The sequence below is a fragment of the Poecile atricapillus genome, chromosome W (assembly GCF_030490865.1).
Source record: "Poecile atricapillus isolate bPoeAtr1 chromosome W, bPoeAtr1.hap1, whole genome shotgun sequence".
NCBI classification, from domain to species: domain Eukaryota; kingdom Metazoa; phylum Chordata; class Aves; order Passeriformes; family Paridae; genus Poecile; species Poecile atricapillus.
In genome coordinates this window covers 27698821-27720754 of record NC_081288.1, presented here as the reverse complement: position 1 = coordinate 27720754, position 21934 = coordinate 27698821, and the positions used below count along the sequence as shown (strand labels likewise).

At 39.5% G+C, this 21934-nt stretch overlaps 1 protein-coding gene across 1 annotated transcript in view; it reads right to left on the bottom strand.

Annotated features, from left to right (window-relative positions):
* Positions 1-21934, bottom strand: part of LOC131591384 (histone acetyltransferase p300-like) — a 60354-nt gene that overhangs the window by 30046 nt on the left and 8374 nt on the right. The window contains exons 2-6 of the mRNA XM_058862002.1: positions 15457-16115; positions 6650-6826; positions 4271-4532; positions 3389-3502; positions 2243-2479 (exon numbers count right to left, since the gene is read on the bottom strand). Of these exons, the coding sequence (XP_058717985.1) occupies positions 2243-2479; positions 3389-3502; positions 4271-4532; positions 6650-6826; positions 15457-16115 (1449 nt within the window). The remainder of the gene's footprint in view (positions 1-2242; positions 2480-3388; positions 3503-4270; positions 4533-6649; positions 6827-15456; positions 16116-21934) is intronic.

The following is a 21934-nucleotide window of genomic DNA, read 5'->3' as shown; positions in this document are numbered from 1 at the left end:
GACCTCCAAGTGAAGCATTAACCCCATTATTCCTCTGCACATCCTCCTGAACTTATCAACAAAAAAGTGATTTCAATTTGCTGCAAATATTATGTTCTGTGATTCTCTAATGAAAGACTCCAACCACTTCTATTTTTTTGTTTAGAAGCAGTTGGGTTTTTTTTTTCATTCAGAATCTTAGAATATATATTCACAAAGGCCTCAAAAACTTAAACCATCAGCTACCACCTCCATCAGACAAGGTCCCTTCTCACCCACTCCATACTTAATGATCCTATAACTACAAGGCTTGTAAGAAGGAAATCTGACAATCCTTTGCAGGAAACACCTGCAATTTGTTGCATAACAAAATCTGATTTTCTGAATTATACCAGATTTCAATCACCATAAAAATTTCTTATCTTCTTCATAAACTACAGTCACCTCTCAATTAGTAAAGAAAAACGCAGCATATTTCTGTCTGGAACTTCCAAACAGATCAAGTAGCATGAAAGCAAGTAGCAAATAGCATAAAAGCCATGACCAAGCTTCACATGTATTTAGAACATTTGAATCACACAGAATCTGTATTTCAAGCAAAATTACACACTGCATACAGGAGAAAACCACAGAAGAGAACTGTATCAAGCCTGATACCTAATATCACAACCAAGTATTTAACAGATTTTTCATAAATCTGTTCAAAATCTCCCTTCCTTTAATCCTTTCCTTCTTCCCAAATCCACTTTGCCATCTGAAAGCATATTGGCATGCAAGACAATAGTCAACCTTTACCTTAACTCTCCCCTTTTCAATTGCCAAAATCCTCCATTTGTTTGAGCTACTTAGGACTGCAGCTTTTCACATAGCAGTCCTCACCAAATCCTGCAGGTCATGGCCTGGTAACTCCTACCTCACCTGTTGTAATTCCCTCCTTAGCCCACCCACTCCTAATAAGGAAGCAAGAGTCAAAAGTCTACACTCTCCATGCTTGTCCTTTCTACATTAAGCTGTAGTTCTCCAAACTCCAAGAGTTTTTTCAATCCCATTTCATTGGATTTTCTTAGCAATTGTGCAAAGAATGCCCCCTGTTCTGCAAGGAATGTGCAGGCAAAACACTGCCTATAAGTAATTACATACATAAAAAAATTGGAATCATTTTGCTTCAGAAAAGACTCTAAGGCACAATAGAAAATAATATTATTTTAACCTAACTGTTTTAAGACTAAGCTCTCACAACCCTTGCTCTTTCCTCTGTTTTTATACACTGGAAGGTAAAGTTTTAGCAAGTCATGTAATCTATGAGGGCCAGTCATCTCATTAACAAGTCTACTCTACCCAGCAGCCTTTTCCTGAGTAACTCAGGAGCAGCATTCCCTTTGCAAAGTAGCAGTTGGTTTCAGGCTGCAGTCTGTGCGTTTCTGCACCAATGTCTCATTCTGCACACAAGCTTGTCATGGGACGCGTAGGCACGATCACTGCAATCCCATACAAGCTTGTGATAAATCACTACCAGCTCTTCTTTCCTCTTTTCCACTGAAAAAGCCACATCTACTTATGCAATTCAAGCAAACAGCTGAGAGTGAGAAAAAGTCCTGTGATGTAATCTCAAAATATCAAACTTAGATTTGGTAGTTAAAGATGACTTCATTTGACACCATTGATAGCCAGGTTCCAATTAACTGCACTTTGAATTTAAATTCTTACCTAATCCTACAATGTTGCTATAAGCCACCTAGACAATTTAGAGCTATGTGAGATCACGTGACAGGATTTGGGGAGGATGTCAGTTATTTCCTATTTTTCATTTTTTTTAACAAACTTTACATATCTGAGATACAAATGTAAAATGCTGCACTCTGAGTGACAGGGAAGTACACCTGAATGCTGGCATTCCAATGCCTGCATATCCAATTAAAAACTTCCTAGTAGCCTGAGATTTGCATTACAGTACAATTATAAAGCAGGAAAAAATAAAAGAAAGAAAAAGAAAATTAAAAAAAAAAAGGAAAAAAAATCTTGGAAAATTATAATTTTTCCAAAGAAATTAGTTTTTCCAGAGAACTTGTTTACCAGGAGAAGGCACCTGGGCCCTCTAATGTTCCACTCAGTAACTTGCTATTTCAAGTCTAAAATGTCGCAAAGCCCTACCTTTTGCAAATTAACTAGCAGTATTAAGCTAGTAGGTTGAGAAAATTTGCATTAGATGTAGCATGGGGAAGTTGCCTGAAGTTTGCATTTTAACACTAACAGATAAACTTACTCATAGGATTCATAGGGCGCAGACCCTGGGGTGACTGTCCCTGTTGTTGATTCTTCACTTGAGCCTGGGGCTGTGTCTGCATCTGGTTCCCTTGATAGGTCAGTCCGAGGGCTGCATAGGCTCTCTCGATGGAGCTGGGGTCTATCTGACTGGTAGTGTTGATGCTGGGCGTTGTCTGCTGCCCCACGCCCACAGAGCCGGCATTGGCAAGTCCTACTGCAGCTCCGCCCAGCAGCGCTGCGAGAGACACACCGAGTTAGTGAGGAGAGCAGAAGGCGGCCAGAGAGGCCCACCAACACAGGGACAGACAAAGAGTGAGGCTGCTCAGAGTTAAAGCCTCTCCTTCTGGAAGCATGCAGGGAACAGATCTGAAAAATCTGTCACGAAACAGAGAGACAAATTTTGACCCAACCAGCCAATCCAACGTGTTGTTTTCCCTTTGGGCTGCTCAGAGGAAATCCCGCTCTTAAGTATTTAGGACACATCTGCTTGCTTCAAACTGAAAACAGAGGCATACCATGTCACAGAGGCTAAAGGCAGAAATGTACATATAGCTTTCCACCAGCCATTGCAATGCCTTTTCTGCCCTTTTTGGGTTTTTTCAGTTTTCTTAAGCCAAGAAATAGCTCACATTAGTTGTGAGAAGAGCCTAAAACAACATTAAAGTAGGGAGGAAAACATCCCCATACAGGTAACACAGTGACAAAAATCTTGCCAAACATTTTGTCAGGGAGACCAAGAGGACACAAAGAGAAAGGGAAAGTGACATCTGATGCAAACAAAGAACGAAGACAGAACCAAGTATCAGGGCTAAAATGACAATGTGCGTGTGTGTGCACATCTGTCTCCAGAAACTATCCAGCTGGAAGAAACAGTAATGAAAAGCCAAACATTTGGTTGAGAGAGCTACAATTTGTTCGCCCTTACCACTCTCTTGATAGAAAAATACAATAAAGTTAGAAAGCTTTCATAAACAATAGCAATCAGAGCCAGAAAAATACTCTGAGATTAAAACAAGAGAAAAATCACATGAACATGTTCCCAGGTTTGAGAGCATCACTGCTACCATATGGGTGCAAAAAAAGTTTAACTCCAAACATGCATTTTATGGTTTATTCAACGCACAGAATTCCCCAGTAGACTTACATTGCTGATTTCTTTTGTCCCCAGCATTTTTGAGAGGCAAACATACAGGACAATCATGTCTTGTACAATTCTTCCAGTGTGAGATGATTTGTCGGGAAGATGCGCAATGTGCCACTGAGAAAAAGAAGGAATGGAAAAGCATTTACAAACTGCTGCCAGTATCTCCACATGGTTGTCACAAACTGGGTAGAGAGTGGCACTTTCTCTCAGGGCACACATCTATATCAACACAAGTCAAAAAAGTATTATTTGAAATAGTTCAGCACTAACTAGCCCTGAAAATGTAGCCAGATGTCTTCTTGGACTATTGGCTCAACCAAAGCCTACTCAAAAACCCTACATGATACACCCAAGCTTATGTCTCCATGGCTTGAAGGATAACTCCATTTAGCTCAGGTATCAGGCAGACTGTGCCAAGCAACTGAGATGTTAACAACTGGCACAATCCAGATGAGCCAAGGCTACCAAAAAGGGAGATTACATTTTAGTAGGACAGAGAGAGATTGCAAGTGCCAGTAGCAGTCAAATTCATGGCTTGGTATTGTTCGGGATTCATCTCTTCAGTTTAAGGAAGACAGGCAGACTCCTATTTGCAGATTCCTGGTTTGTGTCTACCTTTTTTTAAAGGCAAAATCCAAAATATTTTACAGTGAGTTACAAAGTTAAGCAAAAGATTTCTACTCATCTCTTTGTTTTATCTTGTCCCCTCTAACTTGCCTAAACTTTAGAGGCTCAGAATTTGCTTACAATTCCCCGTCTTAAGCAAATAAGACAGAATTTCTTTAACTTATATCCCAAGTCACTCACCAGTCCATCTCTTTCTAGGAGCCCTTCTCCTCCCTCAAACGTTGACCTCATTTACATAACCACTCCCCCACTTACCTTGGCAAGATTTGCCAGCCTGACAGTGTGTCATGTGGTTCAAGACATTCTTCATGGTTCGGCAATGCGGGAGGTTGCACTGTCGCACCTCCCCGTTGGCCTGTTCTCGACGCTGACACTTGTGAGCATGTAAGAGGAGAACGAGTTGCTGCTGAATGAGTTTGCGCTTTTCTGGATCTGCTGTCGGTGCTCCAGACCCCATTCCTTGAGAAGCTGCTGGCCCCATCCCAGCTTGCTGCACCTGGGGAGCCTGCTGCTGGCCCTGAAGTTGAAAAAGAAATTCCTGGAAATAAATCTATTTTTGAAAATAATTTATCTGGCAAGTAAACAGCAACACCAGAAAAAGTCCAATAAGAGAAACAACTATTACTACATTCTCTGATTAAGGAAACAGCCCACCTATGTGTAGCTCTGGAGGACTCACTAAAAATGTCCCTTAGCAACAGTCCTGGCAATTCTCTTGCCAGCCACAATTTCCTCCCCATATCACTCTATTAGTCCTAGTTCTTGCCTTATCAATGTCCAGCAGACCTTTGCACAGGCTCACAGGTTAATTTGCAGTGCTAGACCAACCAGAAAATATTAATAGCATTTAGATCTCAAATCTCCTAATTTTGGAGGCTAAGAAGTTGCATCCACAATTCTTGCAGTAATGGAAGAAAACACATTTTAGAATTAATAGGGCTTTCCCTCTCAGTATATGGTGTCTCAAGTTGACTGCTCCTAGAAAAGGAGAAGGAAAGGGAACTTCTGTGAAGCTTTTAACCTTTTTACATCTGCAAACTTGCACACAGGCATTCAAAACAAGCATCTCCTAGTCTCTGCTAGAGATGAAGCACAACTTCAGGATAATAAACACCACAGAACTAATGTCAGGTATGGCAACATCTAGTTTGTCTTCTCTGTTACTGTTTATTTGTTCAGAACTCTTCATTTCAGGTGACATTTGAGGAATACTCAAATAAGAGAGGCTGAGGTACTCTATGTTGCCTATATCACTTCATTTCAACAGACTTCAGTTTCTAATTGACTCTCAGAGGTTCTACAGGATGATTCTGGAGATCTCCAGATCTTTAGATCCAGCTACCAGTATTTCTAAACCCCACTTCTCCCATAGCACCTGACTATCCTTCATTTTACAAGGTGACTTCACTACAATTAAGTTGGGCTCTCAGGGTCTGTGCATGCTCCAATATCCAAATATTCACAGCCTGGCATTCTAAACAACAACTGAGACAGCAACTTCAAGTTCTTACGTTCAGCTGGGTACCAGTTCAAAAGAGTTATATGCTCTGCACTGAACACAAACTTGACAGCTGGGGTTCTGAACAAGCTTTGGCTGCTTTTTTACTGATTCATACAACCAACTGGTTTGCTCATCTTCCAATGTTTTATGCTCAACTTAAAAAAAAATTAAATAAAACTCACAGGATGCAGCTCTTTTTAATTTAAAGGTACTAAAGTTAACTAGAATGGTTTTTCAGCAACAGTTAGTAAGATAAATAGACGGACCCTCCCAGGGGGTGTGTGGGAGTGAAATTTGAAGCAGAGAGAAACACAAGCTATATTCAGAAACATGAATTTGTTTCTTAAATAAAAATATCTATATATATAGGGAAAAAAAAACTGTAAGAAATGCTGCATGCCCCTAACAAATTTAACTTTGAAAATGAGGCATCAGCATTAAGCTCAAGCCAGGGAATCCAATATTAAGGCATGTGGTGAGGCACTGGCATTTACAAGCTTGGGTCATCCACTTTTCCCACCATTCTTACTTCCCCTTTCCTTAAGTCCTGCTGTAATAAGACTGGAGGTAAAAGGACAGGGTATCAAGGTATCCCAGTTGCCAGGGAATTCACCTCCAGCATCAGGACTGTTGTGCATGTTCGTAAAACTCACAAGAATGAACACACAGCTGGGGTTTCTAAGCCCTATCATGGGTAATATCCGTTGGAGAAGGGACACTTCTCTTTCCCAAAAAGCATCAGCAAGTACAACCAGGAAAACAATTCTCCAGACAGAGACTCTGAGGAGAAGGGGCCCAAGATAGCAACAACATAGGAAAGGATGGGATAGGAGAACAGAGGTACCCAAATAGGTTGCAAAGCTCATTTCAGTTAAGGAGCACCATTTCACTTTCCCTGTTAACAGGGTTTGAAGGCCAAAGAGTGGAGATGCAGTTTATCAACACGGAAAGCACAACTCAGCCCTCTCCTGCGTATCAGTCTTAGGGGTTGAAACAAGTGCATTCTGTGTGGATTCCAAGCACATATTCACACTGGGTATGACAGTTGCAAAAAACTTACAATGTGGCAAGACCAGAGCATATTGCTCCTCTTTACCACAACATTTTCTGAATACACCTTTCATTCTACTTACCATATTAGGCATTCCTGCTCCAGGAACTGGCTTCTTGTCCATTGGAAACTGTGGTAAGCTATTCTGCAGTCCAGCTTTATTCTGCATTGGAGGACCAAGTCCACTGGCTCCAATCTGCTGCCCAGTATTTTGACTATAGGGCTGGCCATAAGGGCTAGGATTGCTCATCATTCCCATCTAGGAATTAAAATGGTAAGGTGTTTAAGTCAGATAGTTTAAATTCACAATGTAAAAGGCAAATTTATACTTCAGAGAAGCAAGAACAACAGCCATGGCTGCAATGCAGTATTGATCCACATGCTTCCCCTCCTCCTTCATGTTCATAGATTTACCCATCACACAACAAACTCCTCAACTAGACAGATCCTGTAAATACAACAAAGCTAATTTAGCAATCTTTGAACCTGACTGGACAGAAGTGGTCTGATTATTTCTTTATAAAATATTTGGTTCAATAGATTTCTCATTTCACCTTTCTGAATCACAGATTTGTACAATGGACTACATAATTCTTCCAGACTTGAGTTCTCCCCCCTGTATTTGTGCAGACTCCAAATGGAGACAAACACCATCTTCATTCATATCAGCAGAGTTTATCCCAAAAACATCCTACCCAACTGCTAGCACTCCCACAGCTCCTCTCCTGACAGGCATAACAATGCATGCCTGCATTATCAGTACACAACCATTTCCAATTTAAGGATACACCACAGTCATAGGTAACACCTCACAGTCACACCAACTCATTTGCAGTACTAGAAGTCAAAGGAGAGGACAGATAGAAAGTCTGCAAACAAAACAAATCTACTGAACCATTCACCCACAGGAGAAATAGATTAATGTTTCATACAAGCCATATTCAACAGTTCTAGCATACCAGAATACCATTTGTTGTCTTGGAATGCCCAGAACTTAAAGAACAAGGAGCAATCTTGCCAATAAAGTTGTTTTTCCTCTGACATTTTTTTCCATTCCTTGCATTCCCATTTATTTTCCATGGGAAATTTGGCCTTCTAGGACCAAAAGAACTAGACAGAGGACCAGAAAAACTGGAGATTTTCGTTAAGATTACCACGTTCTCACCATTACTCAGGCAGGATCCTCAAGGAACCATAACTCAAAAACAAAGGCACAAAAATACTTTAAAGAGCTGTGTTGTTTCAACTCACATTAGCATTTGACTAGACAATGTCCAGTCTCCTTGATGCTCTTTGGTTCAAAGCATTTTCCCGCATTCAAAGAAGAACTTAACTCCTATGGCAGGCTTGTTTCTAATCACTTCTACATTTATCCTCAAAGCATCCTCCCCTAGGAGAAACACCTTGTTTCTGCTCACCAGGCTTCTTCAACCTGCACTAGAAGTAACCAACATGCCCTGAGATTACCTGCAATTAGTCACACTTCCCTTTTTCAGGCTCTAACAGCCTCCAATCCATTATAACAGCCTTCAGTTTGCATTTATAAAACAAAGCAGGATCAAACTCAAGCTACAGGAAAAGGAATACAAAATTCGCTAAAGAACCTGCCACTTTAGACATCTGATATGCGCAAGTGAATTCACTTGAGGACAGCCCCCCTCCTCCACACATAAGCAATAACCATAATCACACAGCAGTAATTCATTAGAGAGCAATGAAAAGAATCTCTACACATGGCAGACAAACAAACTATGTAATGATCAAGCAGAACTGAAAGCCTTCCTTCCCACTGCCATGTCTCGGCCACAATGAATACACCAATGGTGACCAATGAAGCAGCTGCTGCCATATCCAGGACAGGTAAGACCTGAAATCTTCCTTCTCCCTCAGAAGACTAGTAAGACCTTATGTGCAAGTTAAGCAGAAGGCAAAGGGAGAAGAAAAGCATAAGGAGCCAGCAAACACACCTTCAGAAATATTCCCCATCGTCACAGCCATCTCAAATTGACAGACAGGTTTTCAAGGCTCAGTGAAGGCCTGACAGTGAGAATCAGACCCTTTAGAAAACAAGCTATGTTTTCCTGTAAGAAAGCCTGATCCCCTTGAGGGGATCTCAAAACTCCAGAGAGAGTTTTGAAAGCAAGGGCATCCCCAAAACCATAAATTTCTGAGCGAAGCTTTAAGTTCCTTGACAATCACAGCTCCCAAAGTCAGTTGACATCTGAGAGTACACCAAAGCACAGACTATGCTGGCTATCACTATCAGAAGCCCCATTTGACTTCTGTAACTTATGCTGCTATCAGCCTTAAAAAACAAACCAAACAATTCAGAATTAAAGGTTGAAGGGCACATTTTCACAACTTGGTGTTACAGGGAGAAATCAAGACACCCAATTCAAACAATTGGAGACTTCACAAACAGGTATCAAAGGATTCAGAGTAACTGTGGTCTTGTGAGCCGGCTCTGTCCTGACTACAGGGTAAGAAACTCAAACTGAGACTTAAAAAAGACACTTTTGCTATGTCACTCAGAACAACTTTCTAATAAAACTCACAGATGAGGTTTCACCAAGCCAATCAACATTTATATTTGCAACAAAGCTGAAAACAAACTTTATGTGAAGCTTCTGACTTTTTCAAATTACTCATCAAGTTGGCTCAGCACAAGGATCTCTGATGCTTTCTCAAGCATCAGCCATTGGCATTGTTTGGGCTGCAAGACCAGTCCCCTCCAACAAGGCTCTCTCCATGGCAGAAACACAGGGCTCCCCTCCCCCTCCACCCCACTGTGCCAAGGGACCTGGCAGCAGAACACCACCTGTCCAGCTCAGCCTAGCTGCTCCTTACTGGGTAATATTCTCCCATTTTAGGTGGAGAGGCAAAGACCAGAGAAGCTCAGGCCAGGTTGACAGGCAAGCACACCAAAGTGACTCAAAGCCAGACACTCAAGTAACACCTAAGATGCTAAAAACCAAATTCCTCAAGGTCTCTCTAAACAAATCAGCAGCCATTACTTGATCCAGGTGAGATTGACACCTGCCAGATCCTCAGCTGAACCTCACAGCAATGTCCCCCAGTTCAGCCATCATAGACTAACCTGACAGCAACCACCTGCATGCACCTCTAGACTGAGTCAAGAGAAGGGTCATTTGGGAGATTCTCCACCTGGCACAAGGTGGCCTTGTGTTCCTGCACAAGAAGCAGGAGCATGCTCATGTTATTTGCTGTGACAAGTTGAGAAACTTGAATAAAAGAAAACATGTAACAGGAAGAAAAGTATGGCCTCATGACTACAGAAGGAAGATCAAAATCCTGTATAATTTTATCAGTATGTAACAACCAGAAAGACTAATGCACAGTTCGTCAGCACATTAGTGATCTTTGGGAGGGGACAGATAAACAACCAATTGCAGAAGAAACAGCTAAAGAACCGTGGTGTTAGTACCACTGCATAAGAGAAGTACAAGGCTTCATCTGCAATACAATGCAAAAACATACATGCCTTAATTAGAGCCATAAGTCAGCAAGTGCAACCTCTACTTACTCTTCCCCTAGCCACCACTTCCTCTCACTGCCCTTCCTACTTCTCTTCATATTCATCCAAAGCTTTTCTTCCTCACCTCACAGCTTCCACTTAATTGCATCACGTATGCAAGAACTTGCACACAAGGAAGAGCAGACCCAAATCCAATTGACAGTAAAGAAGAGGAAAACAAGGAAGATCAGAAAATGATGATAGGTGGCTAATAGAAAGCAAAGGTGATCTTAAATGATTCTACCTTTTATATACACAACAGAAAACAACATGACTTGCCTGCATCCAGGGGAAGCAGGGGCTGTCAATATCAGAATGGTGAAAGGTGTGTATCTCTCACCACAGATGACATGAGTTCAGGAAACATCGTAGTTTACAAGCAGCATCAGACAGGGCTGTTCAGGTACTCCCCCCAATCTATGAAGAATAACTACAAAAGCAGAGGAAGTTCCCCAAGGTTTTGTTCTAATGCCATGAAACACATGCATCTTCAGTTCAGAAGAAGGTCAAGTGATTAACTCTGCTTCTGGTTTTACTCTGGTTAATACCACAGAGTACAAATTGAAAATGAATACCTGCTACAGGTATGCACACAGACATTGCAAATATTCTACTGTTTCTCTGTAAGAACAACTGTGTCATTTACATTCTAATATTTGAAAGACAGCTAGATATCTGCAGTAGTACTGAACCATGACCAGCTTTTAGATTTGCAAAGATAATCATAAGCGTGGAAAAGTAAACAAATAGAATGAAGTTTTAATAACATTCTTTCAAAGAATCCCATATCACAGCATCAACTATGTATATCTCTATCAGGGAAACTGCAGTGCACAGACTAGTTTAAGGCTATACTGATAATATCTAGTATCTTACCGTATCCGCAGGTTCACAAGTGAAAGTTAATTAACTTTACCCAAACAGGAAATTTAGTTTTAGTAAATTCCAGCTGTGTATTTAAAAACAAGAATTTACTGTACATCACTTCCTGGTGTCATTCTACTGAATTGTAGAGCATTACTGAACTCAAGCATACCCTAACTACATTTTGCCAGTGGTGTTTGCTGCATTCTTTCCAAGGACTGTTATTGATTATTATTCTTTGCACTTAACTGCAAGGGACCTGGCAGTAACCTGTATTTTAAGATGCCTATTTCAGGACACCAGCATTATGTCACCGCTATTTCTGCAAGAAACTCCCCATTCCACTCCAGAAACTTGGACTCCAAGTCTTCACTGCTTCATTTTTCCCTCATAAACAAATATTCCTCTCTTATTCTGGTATACAGTGAGCAGTTATTCTTTTTTTCACCTTGGTTTACCAAAGAAGAGAAAGACAAGGACTGGAACTCACACTACCCTTTGAACGGATTTGTGTACTTGATCATACAGTAAGCTTAGTAACAGACTCTCAACAGTATGGATACACTTACTGTTGAATCCAATAGCTACTGAAAAAAGAAAGGCAACCAAGTACACTTACCACCTATCTAAAATGAGAGACTGAATATGCTGACACTAAGGAATAGTGTCAGATAGACGCTATTAGATGCTTTTATTTTCTTAATCTAATTTCACAATTTGAGGGTGAAATCTTCAATCCCTTCAACTTTGAACAGAAATTTATTATTATGAAATTTCTTATTGTTCAGCTCAGAGGAAGTTAAGGAGATTCTGACAAATTATGTTTGTCTTTGTAAAATATTGCCATTGAATCTTCTTAACAGATGTTAAACTGCTAAAGCAAATAACAGCAGACATCTTTGTACTTACTGAAAGAGTAAACCAAGTCACAAAGAATTACTACTGGAAGTAAACGTTTCAAGTGAAACGCTCAGATAGCGGAGGTAGTAGTAATGCCCTTACTAATCTGAACTGCCTACACATCCACTTTGTTAGTGGAGTAAGGGAATTTCTTGAATCGGAGAGGAAATGTCAGTGACCTGAAGGTCAGGTCTAGCACTCTGTGGTAGAGCACTGCTATGACAAAAATGCATGGAGCAACTCATACTGAAAATACCCTCCTCCCTTCATACAAGGCTGGACAGTTAAGACTCTAATGGGGCACCCTCAACAGAACCCAGTGGAAAAACAGAACAAAGGTTTTAACTAGATAAAATTCCAAATGAAGAATGGTTCAAAACCAGAAACATGAATCAGCTTTCAGCAAATTCGAGCTTTGTAATAAGTTACCTGCTCACATTTAAATCAAAGCTGTAAAACTATCTAGTGAAACAAAATGCCTGGAAAATACTTAAATGATGACAGAACCCAAGCATTACAAACAATTTCCAAAACACTATTTCAAGAGTAAAAGGCATGTCTGTTATCCTCTTAACTTGCACAAAACCAAGAACATAGAAAGAAAAAAAACTATCAAGAATGCAAAACTTGTTACAATTCCATCCCCTCCAAACTTCTAACACATCCTTTCAGGGCTAACACAGACTTTCACAGGCATCTTTACACCTGAACTGTCACCAACGTAGCATTCACACCCCCCTCTGACAGGCAAGATCAACTGCTTTAAAAAATCCCCTCCCTAACACAGGGATACTAGCTTTCCAACTGATGAGCATAAACTGGACCTGAAAAAAAATTGAAATTAATTTTTTTTTAATGACCACCTGAGTTTCAATTTCAGTCAGGTTTAGTTTCTCAACACAGCCTGTCATGCAACTGGCACAGAGACAGCATCCAGACATAACTGCTCCTTCATATGTCAGTGACTGCTAACATCAGGACAGAAAACTACAGCATTTAACCACAGGATGGAAGCATCAGATTGTGACAGGACAAGTCTATGAATAGAAATAATTTATAGTGACATTTGGGATTTAAAGTCCTAAAAGTAATATGTACAACTAGAGAACGTTGGAGGTACATAGATAATGAGCAAAGTGTTCCACTCCATTGCTAGTCAACATTTTGGGAAAAGAGGAAGAAAATTTCAGTAACTCCACACAGTAACAGAACAAAGCAGAAACATAACTAATTTCACTTTTCCAAATTGACTAGCCCCTTGGAGTTCATCTTTCCTGTTAGAAGAGCACAACATCCTCCCTCCCAATTACTCAACATCACAGGAAACCTAAGCTGTTCCATAAAAACCATTGCACTAAACACCTCTATTTCATTGAGAGAGAACTCTCTGAAGCAACCCTCCCATCACCTAAAGGGGCTGCATTTGCCAAGCTAACATGAAGTTAAACAATCATAACCAAAGCATCTCGTCTGGTTTTTTTTTTCCTCCTACTGAAGGAGAGCTTCTGGATAATGCCCATTTTTTGCCGCAATGAAGGAAACCTACAGAAGTTATTAAACAAACTCCCACATTAACAGCAACACACTACTGAATTTACCAATTAGAAAAACTGGCTTTTAAAAACACTTTGCTTAAGGTCCTCTGTCTTCATCTACTTTTGAAGATTTGTAGGTGGATAAACCTAAAAGCAGATGGGTGGGGAGATAAAATGGTCAGACATTACTGTTGTCAGACTTTGCTAACTCTACTGTATGAAGTGAAACAGGCTCCCTGCCAACAACCAAACCAATTGAAGACATTCTGGAATTTCAGCCTCCATTTCAGACTGTTCTCTCTCATCCAACAGTTTCAACTCCTTTATGAGCACTATACCCACTATGCTTAACACCAAACGTCTCAAGATTGTTTTATCAGTAATTAAAGAACCCTAAGTATTTTTAACCAGTCTGGGACTATGAATTTCATAACAGAAGTTATTGTGTATTTGGTCTGAATATTTTCAAAAGCATAAAGTGTTCTTAATTTACATGTACAGAATTTTTGGAATTTAAGTAAGGAAAGAGGACAACTTAATTTTAGACTAAATCAGTCAAAAGCTTGATTTTATATCCTTTCTTTACTTTTAGATAAATTAGTTTATTATAGCGCATAACTCTACTTCAGCTCTGATAAGTAAGGATGAAGTTGCATTTCATCCAAACACTCAATATGTCAATTTTTGACCTCTGAAGATAGCTTTCTGACGATCAAAAATTTTTTTTGATCAAGGAATAATGAAAGAGATGTTATATAATTCCAATGCAAGAATATTTCAAGCAGCTACATATTTCTTACCACTGTGAGCTGCATATAAATTTTCTACTTTAGTAATCAAGCTTTGAATCATTTTTCTATCAGGCAAAAATACCTGAAATCACCAGACTACAGAACCAACTCATTACTAAGCATATATATATATATATATATATATATATATATATATATATATGTATAGCAACTAAGACCAAAGAATTTCACAGTTAATGTTCACAAGACACAAAAGTAATTTCACTTAATATATTAAAGCATGACAAAACTATTAATACACAGCATAATTTTAATGTACATTTCAAATACATTTATAGGCTCTTACTTATCATTCCAAGTTCTCCAAGTGGACTATAGGCATTTTGAGATAGATTTAGGTATTGCAAAGCAACTTAAAAAGAACTCTCCCCTCATTAGCCAAGAAACACAAAATACCCACTTAAAGTAAACTGAAACACTGAAGTGTTTTCTAGGCTTTTGACCAAAACACAAAAAAATGGAGAATACTGGAGAATAAATGGCTCCTACTCTAAGCTGCCTAACTGTGCATGACAAGAATTAAATTCAGACATCCTTTTGCTAGTTAAACCAGTAGGTCTTCTCTCATCTTTTCAGTGACTTATGACAACAATTTTCTTGCAACCTGTTTTACAAAAGCACATTTATTTCCCTCTCTGTATTAATTTCTTTTTTCCCGGCTTTCTGGTTTACTCTCCAATAGACAAAGCCACTGCAAATTTTAGAACTAGAACTGAGTCAGATTAAGAGTCTTAAGAACACATACAGTGAGTACATCAGTTAATTCAAACCTGTGTGCATCTCTTAGCATCTGCTACAGCACAAACACTCAGCTGATCTCAGAAAACAAGTACTTGCAATAACTGTCCTACAGAAAAAAGCAGCACAACATCTAAAACATCCTGATGGATTCCCATCACACTCGCAATACCAGCATCACTTTAGATGGAAAAATACAATTGAAGACAAAGCATAAAACAGAATAAAATACAATTAAGTTACTTTTCAACGTTATGGATAATCAGTATTGTCACAAGATTGCTAAAATAGGCTTATTAATCTAGCCATAGTCTTGCTTATTGTGCAAGATTCAATTTTTGCTTCCTATGGCCATCACAAATTCCACTTTAGCACTTTATAAACTATTTAATCCATCATACAGGATTCTTAAAGAAAAAACCCTACAGACTCCACAGTGCAGAGGATTCATTTTACTAATCAAAGTCAACAATGAGGAAAAGTAATAAAGTTCAGCTTGTCTTACCTTGTTCATGGCTCCAGGCTGTGGCCCTCTTAGTCCAGCCTGCCCTCCCATTTGTGGAGTGCCTTGTTGCAGTGTCTCAGCCAACAAGTTGCCAGCACTGCCCATTCCCGGGTTTGGGTATGGCATATTGGGTCGCCCTCTGCCTGCTCCAATGGAACCGTTCATGACTTGCCCCTGCATCATCCCCTGTCCGTTGCCTGCTGCCAACATCCCAGGATTCATGCCAGCATTCATCCCTGTGTTCATTCCCATGCCAGGCTGGTTAACTGGGCTGTTCACTGTTGGCATCATTGCTGCTGTGGATTGAGCAGAAGGACCCTGGTTTGGTCCACTTGCACCCATCGCCATACTGGGAGAAGTCAAGCCAGCCTGTGCCATAGGGCTTTTCACCATGCTGTTTAACATTCCCATTCCAGGACTGTTTTGTTGGGTTTGACTGGCCATGCCTTGGCCAGGGCCACCAACCCCCATATTGAGATTTGGGGAGCTACCAGCCCGTAGAAGTTCAGACAGCTGCTTGTGTTTAGAGGCAGCATCTTGTGCCAGGCCAAGACTGGTCTGCAGCTGATTAATGTCACCACCATTGGTGAGTCCAAGTTCTGTGGAGCTGATCAGTTCATCTGGCAAGTCATGTTCCAGATCAAAGAGTGATCCAAAATCTGAAAAACAAAACAGATTGTATATGAAGTCAGAGTAATTAACTGTCTTGAAGCTTCTACTTTTTAATTTCCAGTAACTAGCAAAACTTGACCTTTCAAATTTGAGCAAAATTCTCTTATCAGTTGTTACTGAAAGCTATCTAATTCATCAAGATAAAAGTAATTCTCAACTTTATGGGGTCTAAACTAGAGAAAACCATTCTACTTCAGCCTTCTACAATTTGTGTTGAAAGATCACTGGATAGCTCAGCCTATCATCTCTCAATTTGAGAATTTCAGTAACGGGGAAGTGAAAAATACATATAGAAATCTCTGAGTTCGCCAGTGGAATTAAAGAGCAATTATGGGAAAGAATTAGCAGGTTGACGGGAAAACACTGCCTTTATAACTTTCGCTAAGCCCTGTCACTTTTGGAACAGCAGTAATTAATACAGCAATATAATTTTTAAAAAAAGTTTACTATTTATAAAATAATCAGTAGAGGTTTGGTTATAGGGTTTTATGTTGAATTGGATTTTCTGGTGTTTAGTTTGGTTGGTTGGTTTGGTTTCTTTTTTTGGCTAGCTGGTTTTTTTATTCTTCCATATGCAGTCATCACCAGCATTGAACTGCCGAATTTCATTGAAATTCAGTAAGCTGGTATCTTCCCACAACAACCACTGTCAAAAAACAAAGTAACCCTCCTTGCCACAAAGCTGTGAAAAACACCAGGATGAAAAAACAAATTCCCATCTCAAGTGCCCATGAAAAGTAACTAAGTGGCGAAAGATTGCTACTTGGAATATATAGATACAAGAATATCACATTCCCAATTCCCAGAACCGATTTTTTAAAAAGAACAAGTTCCTATGTCTACGGTAGTAGTACATACATTGGTCTACTTTATCTACAGTAGTTAAACAAAAAATAACTTGGAAAGCTTATGGTTTCTGACATGCATTAATGACAACTTCCCTCTCCAAGTGAGAGAGGAGATGGTGTGCTGTTCTCACCAACAATGAGTATCTGGTGAGGAATGCAAAGCTCAAATGCAGCCTTGGCTTCAGTAATCAGAAAGAGCGGAGCTCAAGATCCAAATGGTCCAAATATTAGTGGAAAAGGAATACAGTTGAACAGTATGTAAGTCAGAAAAGTTCATCAGCATTATAGATCATCTCTTTATGTTTAAAATGTTTCTCATGATACTATATCCGAATTACCAAACATCTGGATTAAGAGAGTTCCTACAACTTCACAACTGTTATCATGGATAAGATCATCAGTTTAGAATTCTGAAAATAGGGTATGAGATTGGCAAGAATGCAGGTACACCACAACAGGGATTTTAACACTCCTTTTATACACTCTACATTACTACAAACCACCAGAGAAAGACTGAAAGTTTCCATTAAAGAACTTTTAAACAATTAAAAGCAGGTAGCCTATTCTTCATTGCCATTTATCTCGTGCTAGAAGTTGTGCTTTGCGAGACACACTATGGACTGATCATTCTTTTGCATGCTGGTATTTTTGAGGATTTAAAAGTGAAGGAACAATCAGAAGAATGAATCTTTGTCCAAGTTGTCTTTCATCTAAAATAATGAACTTAATGTTGTGTGTCAGTAGATTCATCTAAAAACACACCACACACCCCTCCATCTCCACAAAAAACACAGAACAAAAAACTAAAACCAACTTACAATGCTCAGTGTTTAGCTTAATTATGTTTTAATGAACATGGGAAGAGTTAATGGAAGAGACCCTCAAATTAGAGATCAACAAACTGGAGAATACTATAAAAAAAATTTGATGACAGCTTAAATCAGCTTCCATTGGCACCTTAAGAAGCGTGTTAGGACATGTTTCACAAACAACTGTTGAAACACTACATCCTGAAAACACCCTGCTAACATTCTGACAAAGAGCCCATGAGTGAGGAAGGAGTAGAAGATACTCAAGATCAGGAAATTCACAAATTAGTCTGTTGGCCTCAATGACGAACAAACAAAACTGAAAACGAAAGTAAAGTGACTGGAAAAGCATGACCCAGCACAAAGCCTGTACCTACAACATAACCATCATGGCAGCCCAGACACCTCCCCATCAGCACCCACACAGCCCAAGTTTTTGACTGTAGCTGAGCAAAGAATTTCTGCTCTTGAACAAACACAACTTCCAGTACAGGCTAAGTCCTCGCTTCACCTTTCCTGAGTTCAGACCATTGCATACAAAGCCCTTCACAAAACCAACTGTAAAATGACTGATAAATGTTTAAATATGAAAAACTAATTTGTTTATCAAAATACCACACAGTATTTTCTCAGGAAGACCCATATAGATGATTTCAGATGTAACACCACAAAGAGGCAGTGCAATTCTTGTTTTGAGAGACAAAGTTTTGATCATCTTGACTCACAAGAAAATATTAATCTTCTTCTCTGAAGACCTCACTTTTCTTGAAATTCTCCCTCTTCATAAACGAGGAGATAATTCCAGCTTTAAGGCTTACTTGCACATTACTAACTGGAGCATCTGGGTACAAGCTGAGCTCCTTGGGCTGGTCATTTTGTGACATCAGTGAACAAGAAGAAAAATGTCATAAAAACTGTAAGTGGCATTAATTCTTTTTATTAATGCCTTAAAACACAATGTAGCACCAACTACATTAACAAAACCCACCCCCAACCTGAATGGTTGTGAAATAATCCTAACTGGACTAGTTATTTACATCAAAACATCTAGGACATACCAATAAAACTTTCACATAAAACTAACTTGCTAGGATTTTTTAATCCTGGAGAATATGCTACAGACAATTCATGCTAAAGAATACTGTCAACTATTAGCCAGAACAGTAAGTAGTAACTACCAAGAATGTAATATTCTGGTGTGAGTTTACTCTTTTTAGAAGTCTTTTCCAAAAATAAATCTTCAAAGTCTTCTTTAGCCAGTAGATATAGGAAAAAAACTTTCAATTGTCTGGTCAGCTATGAAAAAAACCATTTTTAGTCATCTTCTGTGAGGCAGAAATTTTCTGATACAGGACTGAAACAAAATCTCAATGATCATAAAGATGAATAGGATCCTGTGTATATTTAACAATTGCAATCCATTTCAGTCTTCTACATAGAATTGGTGCCCTAAAGGCCACTGTAGAGAGTTCTACCTATCACAAGCCAAAAACAGTCAAGGCTGGGCCAGGCAGCTCACAAACCATGTGAAAACAAGATCATATACACTCACACAAGAGCCAAAGGCATAGTTTAAGACAATGGTGAGAAGAATTCAGAGAACCAATTGACTTTCCAGTACACTGAGTTCACTGCTACTCTTGCAATCTGTTTCATTAAGGATATGCACAAAGATTTCTTGCTAACAAAATCAAGCTTGTGGGCAGGCAGAGGAGGAAGATTAGTCCTGCAAAGGTTTGTCCACCTGATTCATCATCTCTAGAGATCCTGACACAAAGAAAATTGGGATGTAACAGAACAGACAGTATCTGGCCTAAAGCCCAAAATCATCCAGTAATACACTGGAAGGAAGTGGCAGTGGTAAAGCTAAATCCTGATCTCAGTAGAGCAACACAGAGCGATTCCCCATTATACTGTTCATGGTATTGTTAGTGTATTTCTTTCTCCAGGTAACACGAACATATAGAATAGATTGGTGCTGCCACCCAAGAGGCAAAGAAAAAACCTCCTCCAAACAACATCTAAGTTGCAGATCCGAAAGTCTTAACCTGTGACCATCTCAACATGCAAAGGCATAATTCCATTTAGGAACTGTACCACTACTGAACACTTAGCAAGTCTTTAGGGAAAAAAAAAAAAAAAAAAAAAAGTCACGAAAGTCTGATCTAACTTGCCCTGGCTACATTAGATCTGTAGTGAGAAAATCAGAAAAGACAGTAGAAGCAGGCCCATCTCTATCAGAGGCAGTTCAGCTAGACTGGATTAAATGTGCCCTAAACTGCGAGAAGGCAACTTAAAAAATCAGTGTACTAACTTGCGTTGCATACTATGGACTGTCTTCTTGATTTTGGATTCTACTTCTAAAAGTCTGTCTTTGACAATGTCAAATCTGCAAAATGCAAGGAAACTTCCAGCCTGGGTTGAAAAGCCATCTGGCACCAAAATGGACTTTAAACTAATACATATGCAGAGTGTGCAATCAAAATCCTTAAGTCAATAAGACTTCAGAGTCTTATCAAGTGATCAATTTTCAAATTAGCTACAAAGTATTTATTTCAAGTTAGTTTTACTGCAAGAGCACCTGGTAGCACCAGTGATGCAACAGCTCTCAAAGCAGGCAATGTAGCAATTTATGACAGTGCTTACAAAGCAGGGAAAATATATCAATACTAACTACTTAGCAAGGAAATCAACACGTGTTCAGGTGGCACATATGAGTTTCTTTTACATGCTTTATAGCCTACAGTCAGGATTCCATCATTTTCTCATTTCTGGATTAAGAGAACAGACCTTTACTCACCTTCCAGAATAAAGCAGGAATTTCTGTCTGTATGCAAACTATCTGGTCCTAGCAAAAAGGCTGCAGTGAACAATTCTAGTTTTCTAGGAACTTCCCCATGTGCTACAAAATAGCAACACTTTATTCTCACAGGTATGAACCCTCAGACTCAAGACATTACAGCATTCAGTCTTGAGAAGAGCGGGTACAAGCTGAAGGAAAAGCATCACGTGTGATCAGTCACACCTCAAGAACCCTGCACAGCAGATAGGTCAGACAGCTACGGACTCCTGAGCCTACCTCTGCCAGACCAGCAAAGAGGTAAGAAACTCAACAGCTCCTGTTCCTGTTTCCCATGTAGTATATTCCAAACAGAGACACACCAACTTAGAAAGCTGCTGAACAGTCACCTTTTTACACAAATGTTTCTGAAGCCCAGGAACCTCTTCGTGGATCAACTTTTATCACAGTCACTGGGTTCACTATGAAACAAGCAGACAGGGCTTAATACAGGACACTGAATACAAAGCATGCATGTTACAGGGTTGACAGGAACTGCAGATGATGTTGGACCACATGGAAAACACAACACCTTTGCCATGCTTTCAGACAAAGAAGGACAAAAAGGTGCTGAGGTCAGTATCTTCCCTGCATGGGGATACAAGGGCTACCTATAACTGAATAGGGCTTACAAGTAACAGAGAAAGTGCCCAGAAGATCCCACCAGTATTCCAGAGAAATCAGCCATTCAGTCAAGCACCAGCATTACAGGCCCTAAAGCACACTGTCTGAAATGCCTTCAAAAAAAACAAAACAAAAACAAAAACCAAAGAAACCCCAAAATTCAAAACATAAAACCAAAAAAAGATAGAAGATAAGGAGACACAATCTCATAGGATAATCCTCAACTATCCATGAAAATTCAGAAGAAAAGGTGAAGCACAAACTTACAACAAAGTGCTAATAAAGTCATCAATTCCCAAGGCCTCTACAATGACAGAAAATTAAGCTAGACAAGTCCAGGCAGTTTTTTCAGGGAAGAAAAAACCCAAACAAAAATCCACATGCTCAAGAAAGAAGCACACACCAATCTGGTAGGAACTTTGCTATATTGCACTTTGGAGATCAGAATATCAAATCCATTAAAAGAGGGGACTTTTCATGTAGATCCTATATGAAGCCACAATTACCCAATGATAACGCAAGCTCTGTCAAAATGTTCTAACTTAAAACACAGAATTAATTTAAATTCATCTACTGAACCGATTCAAAATGAAGGGGCAAAACAACCACATCAGCCTAACATATTAAGAGTCATCATTGCAGCTACCACTTCCAAAAATCTTCAGAGAGCACTCCCTGTAAAACCC